At 40.2% G+C, this 17,485-nt stretch overlaps 1 protein-coding gene and 1 pseudogene across 6 annotated transcripts; one reads left to right on the forward strand and one right to left on the reverse strand.

Moving 5' to 3' along the window:
- Positions 1-27: 27 nt before the first annotated feature.
- Positions 28-898, reverse strand: LOC306823274 (alpha-tectorin-like; annotated as a pseudogene). The gene is made up of 3 exons: positions 881-898; positions 423-798; positions 28-329 (listed from the first exon to the last, which is right to left on the reverse strand). The product of its transcript is annotated as an alpha-tectorin-like (transcript).
- Positions 899-4,761: 3,863 nt separating this feature from the next.
- On the forward strand, positions 4,762-17,433 carry LOC306823372 (uncharacterized protein). Of its 5 annotated transcripts, XM_079342846.1 has the most exons (10): positions 4,762-4,897; positions 6,273-6,346; positions 8,094-8,199; positions 10,238-10,298; positions 10,686-10,721; positions 11,479-11,511; positions 12,904-12,975; positions 13,092-13,160; positions 13,376-13,418; positions 14,670-17,433. In XM_079342846.1, the coding sequence occupies exons 4-10, from the start codon at positions 10,247-10,249 to the stop codon at positions 14,728-14,730; spliced, it is 366 nt and encodes a 121-aa protein (XP_079198972.1). In that variant the 5' UTR covers positions 4,762-4,897; positions 6,273-6,346; positions 8,094-8,199; positions 10,238-10,246; the 3' UTR covers positions 14,731-17,433. The 5 variants fall into 5 exon arrangements, with proteins under 5 accessions (XP_079198972.1, XP_079198974.1, XP_079198971.1 ...); XM_079342845.1 differs by lacking the exon at positions 8,094-8,199 and having other exon boundaries at positions 4,763-4,897; XM_079342847.1 differs by lacking the exons at positions 4,762-4,897; positions 6,273-6,346 and adding an exon at positions 7,327-7,468.
- The last annotated feature ends 52 nt before the right edge of the window (positions 17,434-17,485 follow it).

Consider the following 17,485-nt stretch of genomic DNA (forward strand, 5'->3'; position numbering starts at 1 on the left):
AAACATACCCACTGGCCATCTCTGATGCTACATTTGGTTCCCTTTGGACATGTGTGGTTGGTACGCTGCACTTTGACAAGGCCTGCACAGACGGCGCTTCTGGCAGGAGTCATCAGGGTGGAAGTCTTCATGGAGCTCATGGTAAACACCATCATGAACACAGCCACACTCAGAGTTTGGTACACACTTCCCAGCAATGTTAAAAAAAACTCAGGTTTGCAGAAACAGCCCTCATTACAGTTCACTGTCATAAGACTTGGGTTTTCTACGCAGTCAGAGATGAGTTGCACACAGGTGATATTCATTATTAAGACGGGCAGGTGAGATGTAAGACATGAAGGCAAAAATAGGTCATCAGAAATATTCCTTTGCAATACGCGTCAAACATAAAGCTACAAGATTTAAGTATGGTTACTTACTACAAAAAGTCTGAATCCCTCCATTCATCCACCATAGCTCCCATTTCTTGGCACACAGCAACATAACGGGACAGAATCTGACACGGAGTGGTCTGGTTATTATAACAGAAGTCATGAACACAGTTTTCATAGAAATCTCATGGATCAACTGTTTTGTGGCAGCTCTGGAAAGCTCCCTCTCTATCCAGTAACCTTCCACAGAAATCTTTCCCTGCTAAAGACTCCTATCTTGTGAAACGCATCCGTTGGCATCAATAGGCACATCCACACATTCATGTTCACTGCTGACTTTACAGTCTCTCACAGCCTGAAAAATATCTGATTCGTTATCATTTATTAAATCATCTTCTGGATTACCATTGAAGTTCCCACACACTTGCTATGTGGTACACACTTTCTACCACTCAGTTGAAACCCTCCGTTGCATTGGCATGATTCCACACAGGCCAAGGTACAGATACGATGCACGTCTGGATCATCAAAGGTAGCAGGACATGCAGAACCACAGATCTCTTAGTGACTGTTCAGAGGACAGGCCATGACTGTGGAACAAAAACAAAAGAAAACCTAACATGAGGTGCTGAAAAACTAACATTTCCCAATGGACAGCCAATAATACTCAAAATAAAAAAAAATAAAAAATATTTTTATCTCGCAGCACTCTGCCATGGTCCTCCAGTTATGGACCCTTACCCCAAGCCTCTGGCACACAGTAGCATAGGCCGTCAAGATCTTGCACACTGAAGTGGCATCATTATTGATACACAGGTTGTTCACACAACTACGAACAAACGGCTGCAGCAGAGTGCACTCTGTTATGAAGGAGTGGCCTTCAGTGGCAGAAAAAGATTTGGTTTCACTTTGAGTGCACACTGGATATGAGGCACCATCACCAGCACAATTCTCAACACAAACCAGCATCATTGTTCACCACCCATTGGAGGGTTAAATCCACATGTAGGTTCAAGGTTCAAGGTTCAAGGTTCTTTATTTGTCAAATATGCCACATGTTAAACATACAGCACAGATGAAATTGCATTCCCCCCCCCCCAGTGCAAACCTGCAGTGCATAAAAGAGCACTAAAGAAAAAAACTAGCAATACTGTACAACAAATAACTTAACTAAAGACATTTGGACAACAAATAACGAACAACAGACAACAAATAACTTAACTAAAGACATTTGGACAACAAATAACGAACAACAGACAATCGACAGACAAGGCACTTGTGAGTGTTTCGCTTTGAGGTCGAATGTGGATAAGTTACTATGAGGTAGATAAATTACAGTATTAACAATATAAACAGAGTGCAGATTAAAATACGAAGTTAAAAGTGAGGTAGTGTGCAATAGTGCAAATAGCAAATTACTATGAGGTAGATAAATTACAGTATTAACAATATAGACAGAGTGCAGATTAAAAATACAAAGTTAAAGTGAGGTAGTGTGCAATAGTGCAAGTAGCAAAATTACTATGAGGTAGATAAATTACAGTATTAACAATATAAACAGAGTGCAGATTAAAAATACAAAGATGTAGGTCTCCATCAGTGTGATAAGAGGCAATGCTTCCATCTGATGAGCTGTGATTAGCATTTCCACACAAACCACACAGTTTCCCATACAGCTCTGGGTCAACTTCAACCTCGACATGGTGTCTCCAATCATAATGCATGGTCATGCCAAAGGTGGTTTCTAAAACACTGGATCCACTTTGATGAAAGGACAGGGTTTCATCTCCCAGGGTAAAAGGCAGGTTCCTCTTACGTCCGTTAATCTGAAAGTTTAAAAACAAGAACATTCAATAAAAGTCTCCGTCTGCAAAGAGCATATTGATAGCTACATAATGGGTACATTTATTTTTAACGTGTGCAAAACATCAATCAATCAAATTTTATTTGTATAGCACCTTCCAGTACCAAATGGTAAAAACAAGAACAAAAGCAATACTACTAAAACATAATTAAAACACAATGGTGACATGAAAGAGCAGCAGACACAGCTGCACCACAAAAAAGGTGCACAAACTGCATTTAAGTGTAAAAACAAGATTAAAAGCAGGACTACTAAAACATAATTAAAACACAACAGCAAAATGAAAATAAAAATAAAAGTAAAAGGGCAACAGTCCAATTAGTGGCTATGTTTGAAATGCGAGCCTGAATAAATGGGTTTTTAACTCGGACCTAAAAGTTGTGAGCTCGGTGGCGGATTGGATGTGAGCTGGGAGAGCGTCTCACTCGAACATGATTTTTGTCTTCTTTAACCATGGAGATATTAAAGCCCAGGATTCTTATCTCTCCTGAACGGATGTTGGAGTGTCACTGTTCAAATATGCTTGAGCTATATCAATCTGAAGTGGAGTAGAAGCATTTAATCCTGGACAGGTGTCATGAACAGTTTCCCTGTAGGACAAAATCTCTTCCATTAAAAAGGTACGATAATAAGAGTCCCCCCCCCCCCCATGCTGAGCATATTTTAGTTTGCAAAGAACAGACTGGTTTTCTATCTTCCATTGAGCACTCCTCTTTGGGACCACAGTGCACCTCTGCACAAGAAGATGAAGCTGGGATAGAGAGAGAGAATTAGTCCACATTTACATGCAAATGTCACACAATATACAGGCAATGCTGAAATGTAAATGCACAACCAAACATTCTCTCACATAGGTTTAGTATGCATGCAGATGGAATAAAGATACCTCTCATTTAACACTGTACAAATCTCAAACTACAAGAAACCGACCGACTTCGATTATAATAATGCTACACAAATCTATCAAAAAACTGCACTTATGGCTTGATACCTCAGAGATTGTCCCAGCTCTTGACTTGAGGTCAAATCTCAAATACTTTGTCTAAGATTTATATTTTAACCATTGCATCAACCCTAAAAATACTTGTTTCAAAAGTTTTTTATAAAGCTCAACTTTCATCGAGACTTTGATTCTAATAAAGTTTTAATTCCACAAATAGAGAGCAAATTATAAATCCCATTGTGTTACTAATCAAAAAGTCTTAAAACAGCCCTTTTTGACACTGCTGTATAAAGTTGTTGGTCAATGACACCCAGATAGTGTCCCACATCTGTGTCCTTGTGAAGAGAACCAAACTCTGTATTTTCAGAAATCTGAGGATAGTTTGGCCTCTGGGAGACTTTAACACCAGACTTTAAATCTCCTGTGCTGTAACTGTTATCTTGCTGCTCACTCGTATCACCTGAATCAAACCTATGTTCAGTCCTGCCGATATCATCAACAGATGGCAGCACTGTTAAAGTTGAAGGGCGGTGTTTGCTGTAATGCCTGAAGTAAACAAGCTGAAGAGGGCCGTCACTCGTAATCTGGATTTTATCTGATGTATCAACTGCAATGACCGTCATCACACCACCAACAAGAGACATGTTTGTTTCCCTGGTGCTGACGTCAAGTTGCGAGTTGATAGATGCCATTGCCAACAGGGAACTGTAGCTCATTTCAGTGTTTGCCAAAGGTGGCACAATGTAATCAAAACTCCACAGAGACACAGGTTTCAGTTCAGCAAATCCATACAGGCAATGCCCCACTGTGTCTTTATAGCAGGTAAAACCAACCACAACACCTACAGCTTCCTGGGAGTTTAACTCTGAGCCAGAGAGGCAAGAGTTACTCTTGATGTAAACACTCTGCAGCGCACCTAAATGGACATTTAGGACACTTCCCTTGGGATGCACATTGCCTTTGAAGAGCACGTCTCCCGAGAGGAAGACATCAACTGATGTCTCATGGTCTGAGTTTGTGATAACCATTTGACTGACAGCGTTCTCATTGTGGATGTAAGGAGTGCTGGCGAAGTAGTGTGTCCCACAGGAGGACACATCATGAAGAACACGGTCTTGCAGTGTTCTTCATGATGTTCTTCACTGTGATTGGCTTGCAGAGAGGAAGATAAGTTTCATGAAGCTGCTTTTCAAGACCCGGACAATAACGGAGGTCCAAACCCCAGTGGCTGTAATGGTCACTTGATAGGTGAGATTTTATGTTGGGCCATAATGTGGATGAAACCTCATCAAGATCACCTGGCGTGGCCCAAGTTACACATTGAGTTGACTATTGTATGAGGCTCCCACATGATAACAGCAGAAAAAACAAATCAAACATTGGGAGTGAACAATAGCTTGATTGACATAAAGATCGACTTCTCTGCCAACATGAAAAACAACACACCTGCACTGTTGTGATTATATCTTTCTATTGCGAGTACTGGGATAATGCCCCAGTGTGCTCAAGAAGCACTGTTGTGTAACAGATATGATTGGTGGTGTCATATTTCCACAAGCTCAGCAGCCAATGAAGAACTTAGTTCCTGGTTCCAGGCTGAGTTCACCTGTGTTAACTGTGCACCCTTACGCTGGCAGTTTCCAAGATAACAAGGATCTCTGGCGTGGGAGCAACGACATACAAGCAGTGTCCAGAAACAACTCAACAGCTTTTTGAAATGTAAGTGCAGCTTCCAGACACTTTTTTAAATGAGTAAGAAGATACTGACTACTACATTTTATTTCATGTAGCTCAACTCTGTGGTTAAGTTTATGCATGTATTTTTAACAGCAAGTAACAAAGCTAATATGAAAGAGAAAAAAAAAAATCAACATTTATTTTCTTTAAAAAACAAACATTGTAACATAGCAGGTGTGTGGGGAGTTGCTTTTCTTCAAACTCCTGGCTTAAGCATTGCAGCATGAAATTTCAAACTGATGGTTGATGCAGTTTGCTTCCGTTATAGCTTCTAAACGCACCCAAATGTGAAGAAAAAAAAGCAGAAAACGCGATGTCTTAACCCCATAATTCTCTTTAGCAGTACACAGACAAGTATCTCATGTTGTTCTAGGGGCTGACAAACTACCACCACGCCCCATTCATCACTCAAAACTAGACAAATAAAAGTTCTTAAAGTAGACAGCAGAACGGTTGAAACTTGAGTGCTGCAGGTGAAAAGGGAACAACCGCATGCTTTTGCTAAATGTGTTCCAGTTTTGAGACTGGCTGTAGAAAGGACCAGGCTTAGGCTACACACCAGTAAGGTTTGTGCACATAATGACCTTTTAAATCGAATTTACGCTTGTAAAAAAAGAAAGAAAAAAAGTCCAAAAATCAATGCCACTTACCAAGTATCAAGAGGCACACCTGGAGCAGCAGTACTTGCTGCATGATTGTATTGCAAAAAAAACAAAAAAAAAACGAGCACGAATGGAACTATAAGCCTATTTTAATTCTGTTTCCCCGAAATTAAAACATTTTGTGATTGCATGCCTCGGAAAAAAGACACCATCAAATGAGTGAGCTAAAGTGGTCTTCTATCACACCTGTGCCTGATTAAGCACACGAGATCACGTCAATTAACAGCCGGTTAAGTTTTGACGTCATCACTTCGCAACTCTTTTTCTACCTGATGTTAGGTAGCCTATTATTAATAGGCTATTATTAATAGGCTATATAACGTTCAGCGGGGCATTATACTTTAAAAAATATTATTGAAATACTACACATTATATGGCAACTTCTGGTCATTTTCAAATTGAATATTGTCCTCAAATTATTATAATATATATATATATATATTTTTTACGGGAAAGCTTGACATAGGCTACTGCCTACTTGTTATTCATTTGCATTGCATTTGCACAGTCACTACATGCTTTCTTATGCGTGTGAAACTCAGTTTTCAGGAAACTGTTGTCACTGTCACTTCTTAGCAGTGAAACGGGTATTTTCCGCAGCCTGAGTAGCAAAGAGCTGACTGTGAATCCCCTCGTGTTTTTGGTGAGAATAAAGCCCTCACAGAAACAAACTTATTTTCTTGTTAACTTGTCAGCGCTGCAGAGGCACCACTCATCGGCTCTACATTCAACTGTAGTGAGAAGAAACGAAGAAAGACTCTCAAGAAGGGTAGGAAATCATTTCATATTCACTAAAATAGTAAACGTTGTGACAGTAGGCATATTGACACTTTAGTGCTGTCAATACTTTGCTGTATTTAGACAATCAACTTATACGGGCATTTGTTCTAATGAGCATCAGCATGCAGCCTGCAATCTTTGCCTCCTTATTTCATTTTCTTGTATTCCCTGGCTTGCTTACCAAGTTCATGCTAGTTGATTTTTTTTGTTATCACACTTCTAGTGTAACTCATGGAGGAAGTTTTCACCCTTAAACAACCACAGTGGTTTTTTATACAGTGAGTCAATGTGACACTTGATTTCATCCATTCAAATGTGCAGACTCCTTCCTTAAGGAAGCAGGTTACAGAAGGTGTGGGTGTTAAAAAAAAAGAAAAGAAAAGAAAAAGACTAGGCAGCCCTTATCTCACTTCCTGCTTGTGTGTGTGTGTGTGTACAATTGCCATACTATTCAGTGTGCCTTTTCGACCCAAATATTGGCCTGCAAATTACAAAGTGCTCATTTGAATTCAAACTGCCTGCCCAGGCTATGTCAGAGGTGAAGCAGGGGCACCTAATCTCATTTTAGCATTTAATTTTATTTAATTTCTTTTTACCTTCTGCACTTCAGTGACTCTAGAAGTAATGAGGCTGCATGTCAGACAGAGTGCACTGCAAACCCCCTCTATGTGACAGGGATAGGTCTTGTGATAATGTTGTTAACAAAACAGAGAAGAACAGATTTGTCTCCATCTGATAAAAAAAGGATACCACAAGGTGTACATGCCTGAGTCTTGTTTTGCCCGAGTCTGTTTTTTGCTGTCTAAGTCACCCTGAAGAAACATTTGCTCTTGTATGTGTTCCCTGTATTTACAACTTTACACACACTCAGAGAGAGAGAGAGAGAGAGGGGGGGGGGGGGGGGGGGGGGTGCAGGCAAATACAGGATATGCGTCTCTGAGGCATTTGTCACATTCAGCCACGTTCTTACGTCCTCCTTTCTTCACAGTCGGCCTTATTGGCCTGATGCTCAACAAGTCATCCACACTACATTTGCATTGGAAACAACTGACCACTGTATCACTGTATCTTGATGCTGGATGTTTCCCTGTTTTGCTTTGCACCGACTAAGGTAGTGTGGGTTTGGTTAAATTTTCATTTTAACTGTAGCTTCCTTGTTACCTTTTTGTGTTCCAGTGGCAAAGCAGTTTTTATATTAGTGTTAAAGGCAGTGAGAAAACGTAAAAACTGCTCCTGTGCAGATGACAGAGTTAAGTAAACATTCCAGTAAGAATGTTTTCTCTCCTCACTGAAGCATAGTCAGCTCCCACTTTTGTAAAATTGAATGGCAATGACTAAGAAATGATCGAGGGGCATTTTTCCTCTCTTGCTCAGTAACTTGTTGTTGGACTCATTCTTTTTTTTTTTTTCAGCTGGTCAGTTTTAGCTGTGACACATCTCCACAATAATCCAAGTTTTATCTTGGTCTCATCTCTTTTATTTCTCTCTTTTTTCGTACTTATAAATGTTTTACTCTGAACTCTCTGCGGGCCAGAGCAATTCTAATATCTGTGTACGCTAGTTGTTGTTATCACTGGTGTCAAAGTTGTGCACAGTGGTTGAGCAGGGGGGTTGTTATCAGTGAAGGCAGATAAGGAAGAGATATTCTGCATCTCTGCATGTAGTTCAGTTCTTACACATGAACTGAACCTCTGTTTTGTTTGTTTGTCTGTCTGTCTGTGTGTGTTTGTTTTTAGTTTAGATTGCACTGGGTGAGTTGCAAGGAGTGGAAATTGTTCATCAATCAAAATTAAGCCTGGCGAACAAGATTTAAGTGTATCTTGGGCTGGCCTGGACAGACAGGTATGAGGTTCAGAGTTAATCCTGTTAGTGGGAAACCACATTTGGGATGATGGAACAAAAACAAGACAGGTTCACCCTGCAGCTACAGCACAGTGTATGCCTTTATTGCAGCACCACACTCCAGTGTTATGTTATGATTTGTAGATTTTCTACTTTTACCCTCTGTGATCTTTGCATCTCATGCCAGAAGGCAGCCAGCACGTCTGCTTCATAAGCAAGCCACTGGTTATTTTTATATGTTGCAAATTGGGTCTGATATTAAAGAGTAAATTCAATTGGCATTCAAATGTACAAGAATATATTACCCAATTTGAGAAATAATACAGGCGTCAGGACTGGTTTTGATACAGAGGCAGCAGACTGGGTTGATAAATATTTCCAAATTGGATCGGCTTATTATTTCACCCAAAGCGACTTTGAAAAGCAAATTGGATACAGAAGGGGATTTTATTTGCAGCTTCTAAGGTTGTTTGCGTTTGGAGATTTACTGCAACTATTCAAGAGGCCAACAGCCCACACTGCACTCCCTCTCCAATCAGCCTCAGTCGTGTGATTAACATCTTTTTCCAATATAGTCAACAGAAATGGTTCTTAATGCTGTGTTGCTAATTTAGCATGAAGATGATCTTATTGTGGAGCGGCTTGCACACATTTCAATGTGGCCCAACAGGGTGGACATTTATCTCGCATTAAAGAGTTTTTGGATATTAAAGGAGCATTTATGGATGAGATTTTTGGAGTCATTTTTGATGCCGAAGGTCCTTTCTTTAAAATGTCAAAAACCTTTTTTGAAAGAGGAACTGATGCTTAACATCTCCTGTCTCCTCTCTTTATGCCTAGACCTCTTTTCACCTCCGTTTACCATGGACTGTAATGGAGCTACTTGACATTTAGTGAATATTATCCACTTCCTTAAAGTACTTATGAGCAGTAAACCTTAATTTTCTACCTCTGTTTGAGGGTGCATTGTGGGTGCTAAGCACCTTGCTGCTGTTCCTTAGTTTTATAATCTGCATCTTAACAATGCAGGTCATCTCAGTTCTTTCTCCGTATAGTCATTAGTTACAGAGGAAACATGAACACAATAGGCATGACTAACAATGAAGAGGCACCTAAAGTAAAACTTTTGGCACATGGGGCAACACACTGACTGGTTCCTGATCCCATGCCCGCTTCAGTGGCTAAATGCGAGGCTTCATCCGGGAGCTGGACCGGAGAAGAGGTCATTCCCATGCTTTCCTACTTAAAAATATCACCATTCATACTGTATTGTGTTGGATACAGCTGGGGCTTTGTTTGGCAGGCAATGGCCATCTGTGTTTCACATTAGTTTAGTGGTGATGTGATGTGCAGAGGTTGGATTAGGTTTTTTTTGGGGGGGGGGACTTTTTGCCATGAGGAAGTAGAATGAGCTTTCTTCTGAACAATCAAGAACACACACAGGTTTATCACTAAGTTCTTGTGATAAGAGCAAAATGAAAGTCTGTTGTCACTGCATCTTTTTTTTTTACCAACAATTAGAAGAAGACAAATATGGTTTAGCAGGATAAAATGGACAAAAGAAATTGCTATGATTAATTTGATCCCTTCATCTTTTGCCAGTGGAAGTCATCAGACACTTTTTGATGCTTCACACCTGGCATAGCAGCAGGGCTTTTGCAAAGCGAAGGGGAAAATGTCGAATAGACACTTGCCGCAAGCTGACTGTGACAGACTTCTCAGAACACTAGTTTCTGCTGAGCACTATGGGAAATAAGGTTGTCTTCCACTGGCCCTCTTACCAACACCCACCTCAGATTACAATCTAGCTTCGCATGCACAGTTTTAAACTCTGTTGGCTTGGAATTCATGGTTTTCCACTGACGAGCAATATGTGATCCTGAAACTCAAAAACCGCCAGACAAGCTCCAATAATAGACAGCACCACTACTTATCATCACACCCTATCTCTGAACCAAAACACCAAGATTTTTCACACATCAGTGGCAGAATATTAATAGCAGGATAACTTTGTTTCCTCCCCCCTTCCCCTCCGCAGCATTTGAAGATGACGCGATTGCTGTTCCTGTGTCTGCTGCTGCTGCTGCCAGCTGCTTCTGGTACGTTCTCATCATCTGTGACGCTTTCAGGTGATAAACATCTAATCAGGGTCTATGCGTCCCGGAGCCAGCATCTCTTCCCTCACCTACCTACGTATGTGCACGTTAATATATGCAACCCCCGTCTTTGAATTATACAGCTACCTAAAAGAGAAGGGACTTCAGTGGAACAGGAAGTCTCTGCTCATGTAAAAATAACATGAAAGAAACAGTAGAATTAGCAGCAGTATTTTCGTTTCCATTCAGGTTTGGTAGAAAAAGCAGCAGTAGACTCTACTTGAGCAATCCTGACACTGTTTTTGCACCGCAACCGTGTTGAATATTGACCTTTAAAGTCTATGCTGAGTGGTGTGGTTGTATTTTAACTCTGATTTTTTTTCCTTGCAGCTGTTTCAGAAGACATCGAGGGATCAAGCGATGACGGTATGTAAAACAAATAAAAGCCTTTTAACCATGTTAAGATCTCATTAGTCATTTCTTTTAAAAGGACTGATCACACTGATTTATTTCTGTAGTGCTTGCTTGTTTAGACTTGTTTCTTGTACTGTTATCAGTTGTAATATTTCCCCACCGCTCAGCCTCAGCGGCTTCCTTAAGGCAGTGTATGAAGAAATCAACAGCTGTCAACAGTCATATTTGTGACATGAACAAATGTTTCTCTTCAAACTAAATTCAAACTGAAATAGAACATCTTCAAAACATGATGTAGATTAATAATGCAGCCTGCTGGACAAGAACAATGATTTTTGCTGTTTTATCTACTCAGTTCTACTTCTATTAGACAAAACCACAGTTTGGTTTGATGTAACCACCCAATCAAAATGTCCCATTTCTCACGTTGAAGTGTTTTCACATCCTTCTTTTGTGATTTCATATGTACTCACAGGCTAGGTCACATTGTTGTTTGTTTTATGCCGACAACTTTTTGTTTTGTCTTATGTGTGCAATATTTATTCTTTTTTCATGGCTTTATTTTTTAACCCCTGACCTTCTGGGCCTAAACTGACTTCACAAACCCCTCAATCAATAGTGCTGTCGAAAGATTAAAGGTGTTTCCTGTAAGCTGACTATTGTAGAGAAGGTGAACTCTTTCACTGTTATCATTTGAAGATGCCCACACTGAGAAGCATGCATTTCTATATGTTTCTTTACTCTAATCTTCTTCCTCCTTCTTTCTCAGATGTGGATGATGAGGATCTTATTGTGGACACTGGTGAGTTTATTGCTTCGGTTTCCCAGAGTAGATTGGAGGGCAGAAAGGTTTTCTACTTTCTTCTGCTTCACACCCACAAACATTGTAAAGGCAGCCGTGTAGAGGAGAGTATGTGAAGGTTATGGCCTCTTAATTGTTGTCAGTAAGTCAGCATTGTGTACAGGGTGCTCTGGTCCTCTGAGATATGTGAAGGCCTGTGGCCCCTGTTGGCTCTCCCTCTTTCAACCATTACGCCCTGAATGGAATCAATTAGCTCCCTGGAGGGGTCCTTTAGATCCTGCTGAAAGGCCAGCGAACATTTCGACATCTCTGCCATCCTACCGGTCAGCTAATCGACATTGGCATTCTCATTCTCTCTCCACCCCTCCCCCGTCACTCCTCATCTCCACTTTGATGGACGTTTGATAGAATTACAGATCTGTTTAAAACAAAGCTGCAGCTAGCAGCTTTCCTCTGCAAAGACGTACAATTCTTCTGAACCCTCAACCATCTCTCTTTCTTTACAAACATGCTCCTATATGTATCCTGTTTCATTTTGGAATATTTTTTTTATTTTCTTAAGTAAATGCTAAATAAGATAAGCAACCTGCAACCCTCAAGACGTAGGACCACATTTAGACACTCATGGGCTCATTCACGCTCTGGCTTTGCTCTTTAAAAGGATTTTAGAGGATGTGTACAACTTTCATGTATACAGAGTAAATATGAAGCTACAGCCAGAGGCTAGTCAGCATAATTTAGCATTGTGTTTGTTTTATTGATCATATTTGCAAAGTGTAAAAAGTATTGACACAAAAGTGAGTCATTTGTTATAATCATACAGTGACTTATAAATGATAAGATACCTCGGCTTTATCATTTTCACAGCTGCCTCGGTTCTAACTCAGGCCCTTCTTTATGTATCATCCCCTCTCCTAGCACCTGCCTTTCCTGTGACTCTTCAGCTTTACTTTTCTTGGGAAGGCATAAATGCCTTGAAAAAATCTTAAAAATAATAATAATAAGCTGAGATGTTTGTTGGCAGCTTTTGTAACCTTGGGGCAGAGACAGGCTAGCTGTCACCTTCTGCCTCCACTCTTTATGTTAAACTAAGCTACGCTGCTGGCTGTAACTTCTTATTTCCCTTTTAGACATGAGATTACAGTCCTTTTTTTTTAAACTTCTTTTTGGGCCATAAAAAGCAATGATTTATGGTATGGTATGGTATTTTTTACTTCACTCTAAAAAAGAACAACAACGTTTGCAATAGGATGTTTACACGTACAGTTCACCTAAGACCTGCATGACTGGTTATACTTATAATGTCTTATAAGAGGGAAAAAAAAGAAGGTTGTAAAAAAGAAGTTGGTAATTTCATTAACTCTTGTATTGTTCTCTATTTGGTGATTACAGATATTTTGAGCAGACATGCCCCTGACTCAAATGCAGATAAAACTACAGGTGTAGAGGGAAAATCAGAAGACAGTAAGTACAATTCATGGTGAACAGTGGCTGTTCCTTGATGTCATAATTCATTAAAAAAAATGTTTCATAATTTATCCTTCTTTGTAAAATGTGCTTTTATTTTGTGTTCCCTTTAGATAAGCTCACGCTCATCATCGTCATCACAGCTTTGACCGTGTTGACTCTTTCAGTCGCAGCAATAGTCAGTAAGTATTCTGCGTTTTGTTGAGACCAAATGTCATCATATGTGAAATGATGCACATTTCATTTTTACAGTTGACAAACGCACGTCTGTAATGCCTTTCGATGTTGGCCTGAATCACTGTTTTCCCCGTGTGCCTCGTAAAGCTGTTAATACCTCAGTAAATGGAAATGTTTCTCTTGTGTAGCTGTGTGACCTTTCACATTTCTTTTCTTGCAGCCATAATGTTGGTGAGACGCAAAATGCAATATCGGCAGCAAGGGTAAGTTAATTTTCCCTTAGATTTTATGTTTAGATTTAAATATGACCTTTAAAAAAAGTATATTAATAGCTTGTTGGACAGCGATGAAATACAGCCTTACTTTCACATTAAATGAAACTACACCTTTTTCATCGTCCCATGTCCTCTGTACGTACTGCAGCTATGTCTGACAGATGACCTGTTTTAAGATAAGTCAGCATGCAGGTTACAGAACCAGTCTGATGGGTAACAGCTTTTTTCTGCTGCTTTCCCACTTTGTTCTACATCATCAGACTCCTCAAAAGCAAAACTAAAGAAAAACACCCTGTTGACAGAACACTACCAGTATCCACCCATTTTTGCCCGTCTGGACTTGTATAGCAATTAGTATCTCAGCCTGAGGCCTGCCAGCAGCACCTCTGAATACACCCAACCTCTACCCACTTTGTTTCTACATCAAACAATAGCCTTAAGACAGTCAGACAGAGCCACTAAGTTTGTATGACTTCATGCAACAGGACCAAACCTGTACCAAAGCTTACCTCATGAACTGAGGCGTGAATACGCAACTCTACCCAGAAATAACACTATTCTGTAAACATGATCCTGGCGTCATGACAACTATCTGCCAGTAGCAATCAGACGGCAGAACAGCCTTAACCAGTTTTACAGCCACACTTGGCTTATTAACCTCACGTTGCTGTAGGAAGGCTTTCTGCACAGTAATCACTTTCATTTGTTCTGGGGTGCAGTAATACACGACCCGCAGGCTGGGTCAGAAGGGTTACCGAGTTCAAATTAGTCCCCAGAGATCTCTGAGCGGCAGCAGCAGAACTGCTTTCGTGGAGCAGACACCCAAGACAGTCTGCGAGGGTTAAATTCCTCTGCAGGATTACCAGCTGCCTCCTGGGGCTGCAGTCAACTCTGGCAGTGTTTGGTGCTGAGTGATCGCTCTGCTGAAAAGAGGCTTAATCACACAGCAACCTCTAGCTTGTTGGATCAACAGTGCCTTGCCATGTTTATAAGTCCCACCTGGGGATGAGCTGTGTTTTGAGGTGATGCAGTCGCCGTGCACCTGTCAGAGCCCCACAGCATGAGGCAGACATGCTTTTTCCTGGATTCAGACATGTAGGGATGTTACTATTCTTTCTGCTAACAAACTGAGAAGCAACCTAAAAATATCTGAAAGATGACATACTTTTGCTTTTTGCACTGTCTCACCCCCGTACCCCCTCTTCTCCTTTTTGCTGTCCTCCCTCTCTCTCTCTTCAGTATCTACGCCGTGCCTACAGAGCAGGGCCAGAAAGGAGCTGTTCCGTTCCTGGTGGAGTAGCAGTCCTATGAGTCATGAACAAGAAAGCAGCACATCACCAGGCTATGTCACCTCCTACTCTTTGACTCAGGACAGTTTGACTTCTATGCACAACAGCCTGCTTACCATTCCAGTTCACTCTTTACTCCTACACAAACTCCTATGAGTGCATTTGCAATATGTGTTTCACTCTTTACTTCTCTGTCCCTGCCGTTTCTGCTCCACATATACAGTTTAGTCCGGGACATTTGGAAAGCATTCAAACCTTCTAATTGGATTCTATTTGAGGAATCCAAATCAAAGCCAGTGAATATGGCTTAAAGCTTCTTTTGTTAAAAGGGATAATTTAGCACAGCCACAGCTCCCCCTTCTTTTACTACCTGAAACAAGAAATTATTCCCACCAGCTATGCAGTGAATTTGCGTTTGATTTGGTGCGAGTGGAACAAACCTGGGTGTGAAACGGTCGATGAGTGAGACAAATCATGCTAATCCACACACTGAGCCAGCCCAGTACTCACTTCATTCTCCTATTCACTCGTCTGACATCTTCTGTTCCTGGCCCATTAGGACTGACAGGAGGCAGTGTTGTAAGAAGATAAAAAGCCTGTTCCCCCCTCTGCTGAACCTCAGGAAAACTAAGAATGGAGTTGAAATAACCAGTTTGAACATATTCTTGCGAAGCAGCAAATTAATCGACCGCCATGAGTGATGATGTTTTCTTTCCCCCCCCAACCTCTTTTTCGTATTGAAAGGCTTTCACTTAAGTCTCGTAGATTGTAAATAGCTCTCTGAATGCTGTAGCGAGTTAGATTAATGCCTCAGACACTCTTTGAAAGAAGCTGGATAAAATCTCACGAATCAAAATAAGTGTTGGGGATGAATGAGAAAAAAACATGCCTTTTGTTTAATTTGTAAAAGCATGCTGGCTCCTCTGTTTTTATGTCAATGGAAATCAATCAAGTTGTATTGAAGAAAGCTCTCCATCTGAAAACCAAAGGAACCAGTTGCTTTATTTGTTGCAGAGGAAGTTTGTTTGGTAATGGGGAACGGGGAAGAGGACATGCCCCTGTTTGACATGACAGTATTTAATTTGTGACTTTTTGAGCAGCGCTTATAATGGAGTTAGAACTACTGGGAACAGTAACATGGGGTTAAACACTGGATTTGTCATAGCACTATCTCACTTTGCTCTTCCACTAAATCTTGCAGCTAATATTGTCACTGGGGGCAGGCGTTGGCTTCCTTCCAGATAGACTTGAGAGCAAAAAGCGGTTGTGCAGTCTCGTCTTCATCAGGGTGCACAGTGGTTATATGTCAGCGCTTAAGTCTCCAAAAATATGTATTCCAGTTTATTTAGCACAAACACAGTAGCACATGTCATTGTTTGTGTTTTTCCGCTGTTCTATTTGAGCACTGTGTGTACAGTTTGTGTTATTTCTCTTTAAGAGTAATCCTTCAGTGTGCGTCAGCATTTCAAAGTGAGGACAACTGAACCAAAATTGCAGTACAAAACATTTCAGGTTTTTAAAGTCTTTCCTGCCTGAGTTTTTTTTTGTGTGTGTGTATTTAGCTGTATATAGTATTTCTCAAAGACAAACAAACCACAGTGCATGGTAATTTAAACGCCGCAGAATTTTTTTTTTGAACTCTTTGCACAACTTTGTTAACTTTCTACAAAGACAATCATCCCCAGAGAAATCCAAGATGTGGTTATGCTGTTGCTCCAAGCGTAGAGTTAGTGTCAAAATAAGGAACCCAGTGTTAGGGTCATACTTGCAGCCTTAAATTACATTTTTCTTTTCCTCCTGTAACCCTCGTCTGTTTTGACACTACTAATATAAATGGAACCCTCCCCTCCTCAAAGTAATGTATTTGCAACGGTTATTTTAAAACGAGCTGATTCTTTTTTTCTGTCCAGGCTTAAGTATGGTGGCCCCAAAAGCTCAACACACTTCAACTTAAGAAAACATACCAAAAGAGAAAGTCTAATATTATTAAATCCACTATTACAAAAATACTTGGTTTGGTATGGGAATGTGGGATGGAGCCCACAAGATCTGAGGGTTCTGTCTGTTTGAGATATATTATAAAGTTGAAATGTGTTGGGCTTTTAGAGACATGGTCCTAAAGACAATACCTTTTGCAATGATCCTTATTTCTTTTTTTTGGTATTATGAGTTGTATAAAAATGTGTACTGAGCTTTCATGTGCCGTGTCCCTTGTTCATAAAAAAATGTATTTGGCTAAATGTTCTTTTTATATACCTTTTGAATTATAGGGGTGATTTCTTCTCTCCACTGCTCAGTTAAAATATGTAAAATATGTGGTGGGTTGAAGTCATGTTATTTTCAACAATAATGTATCTTCCATAAAAGTATTTTTGCATCTAATTACACCAAATACAAAACAAAAAATCTTGGACCTTGTTTTAAATTCTTGTTTATGTGTATCCAGATTGATTCATACTTTTTTTTTGCCGTGGTATGCATGATTTATTGTTAACATGAGTGTACATCTCACGGGAATATTACTAGCAGGAGGTCCATGTATGTTATGCATTTGATTCTGTCTGCACATTTGCTGTCTCCTGAATTAAAAGTTTCTGCTGTATATTATGTAGGTGTGCTGAACTCTGCATTGTGTTATTTTTTGTCATTCAATCTGTTTCAAAATGTGAATGTTTTCTCCCCGTCTGCTTCATTTAAAAGCCACCTGGATTTAACGCACTAGTGGATCCTGTTTAATGTCTGGGTTTATAAAGTCACATAAAGGAT

The sequence above is a fragment of the Symphodus melops genome (assembly GCF_947650265.1).
Source record: "Symphodus melops genome assembly, chromosome: 5".
In the NCBI taxonomy this organism is placed as follows: Eukaryota; Metazoa; Chordata; class Actinopteri; order Labriformes; family Labridae; genus Symphodus; species Symphodus melops.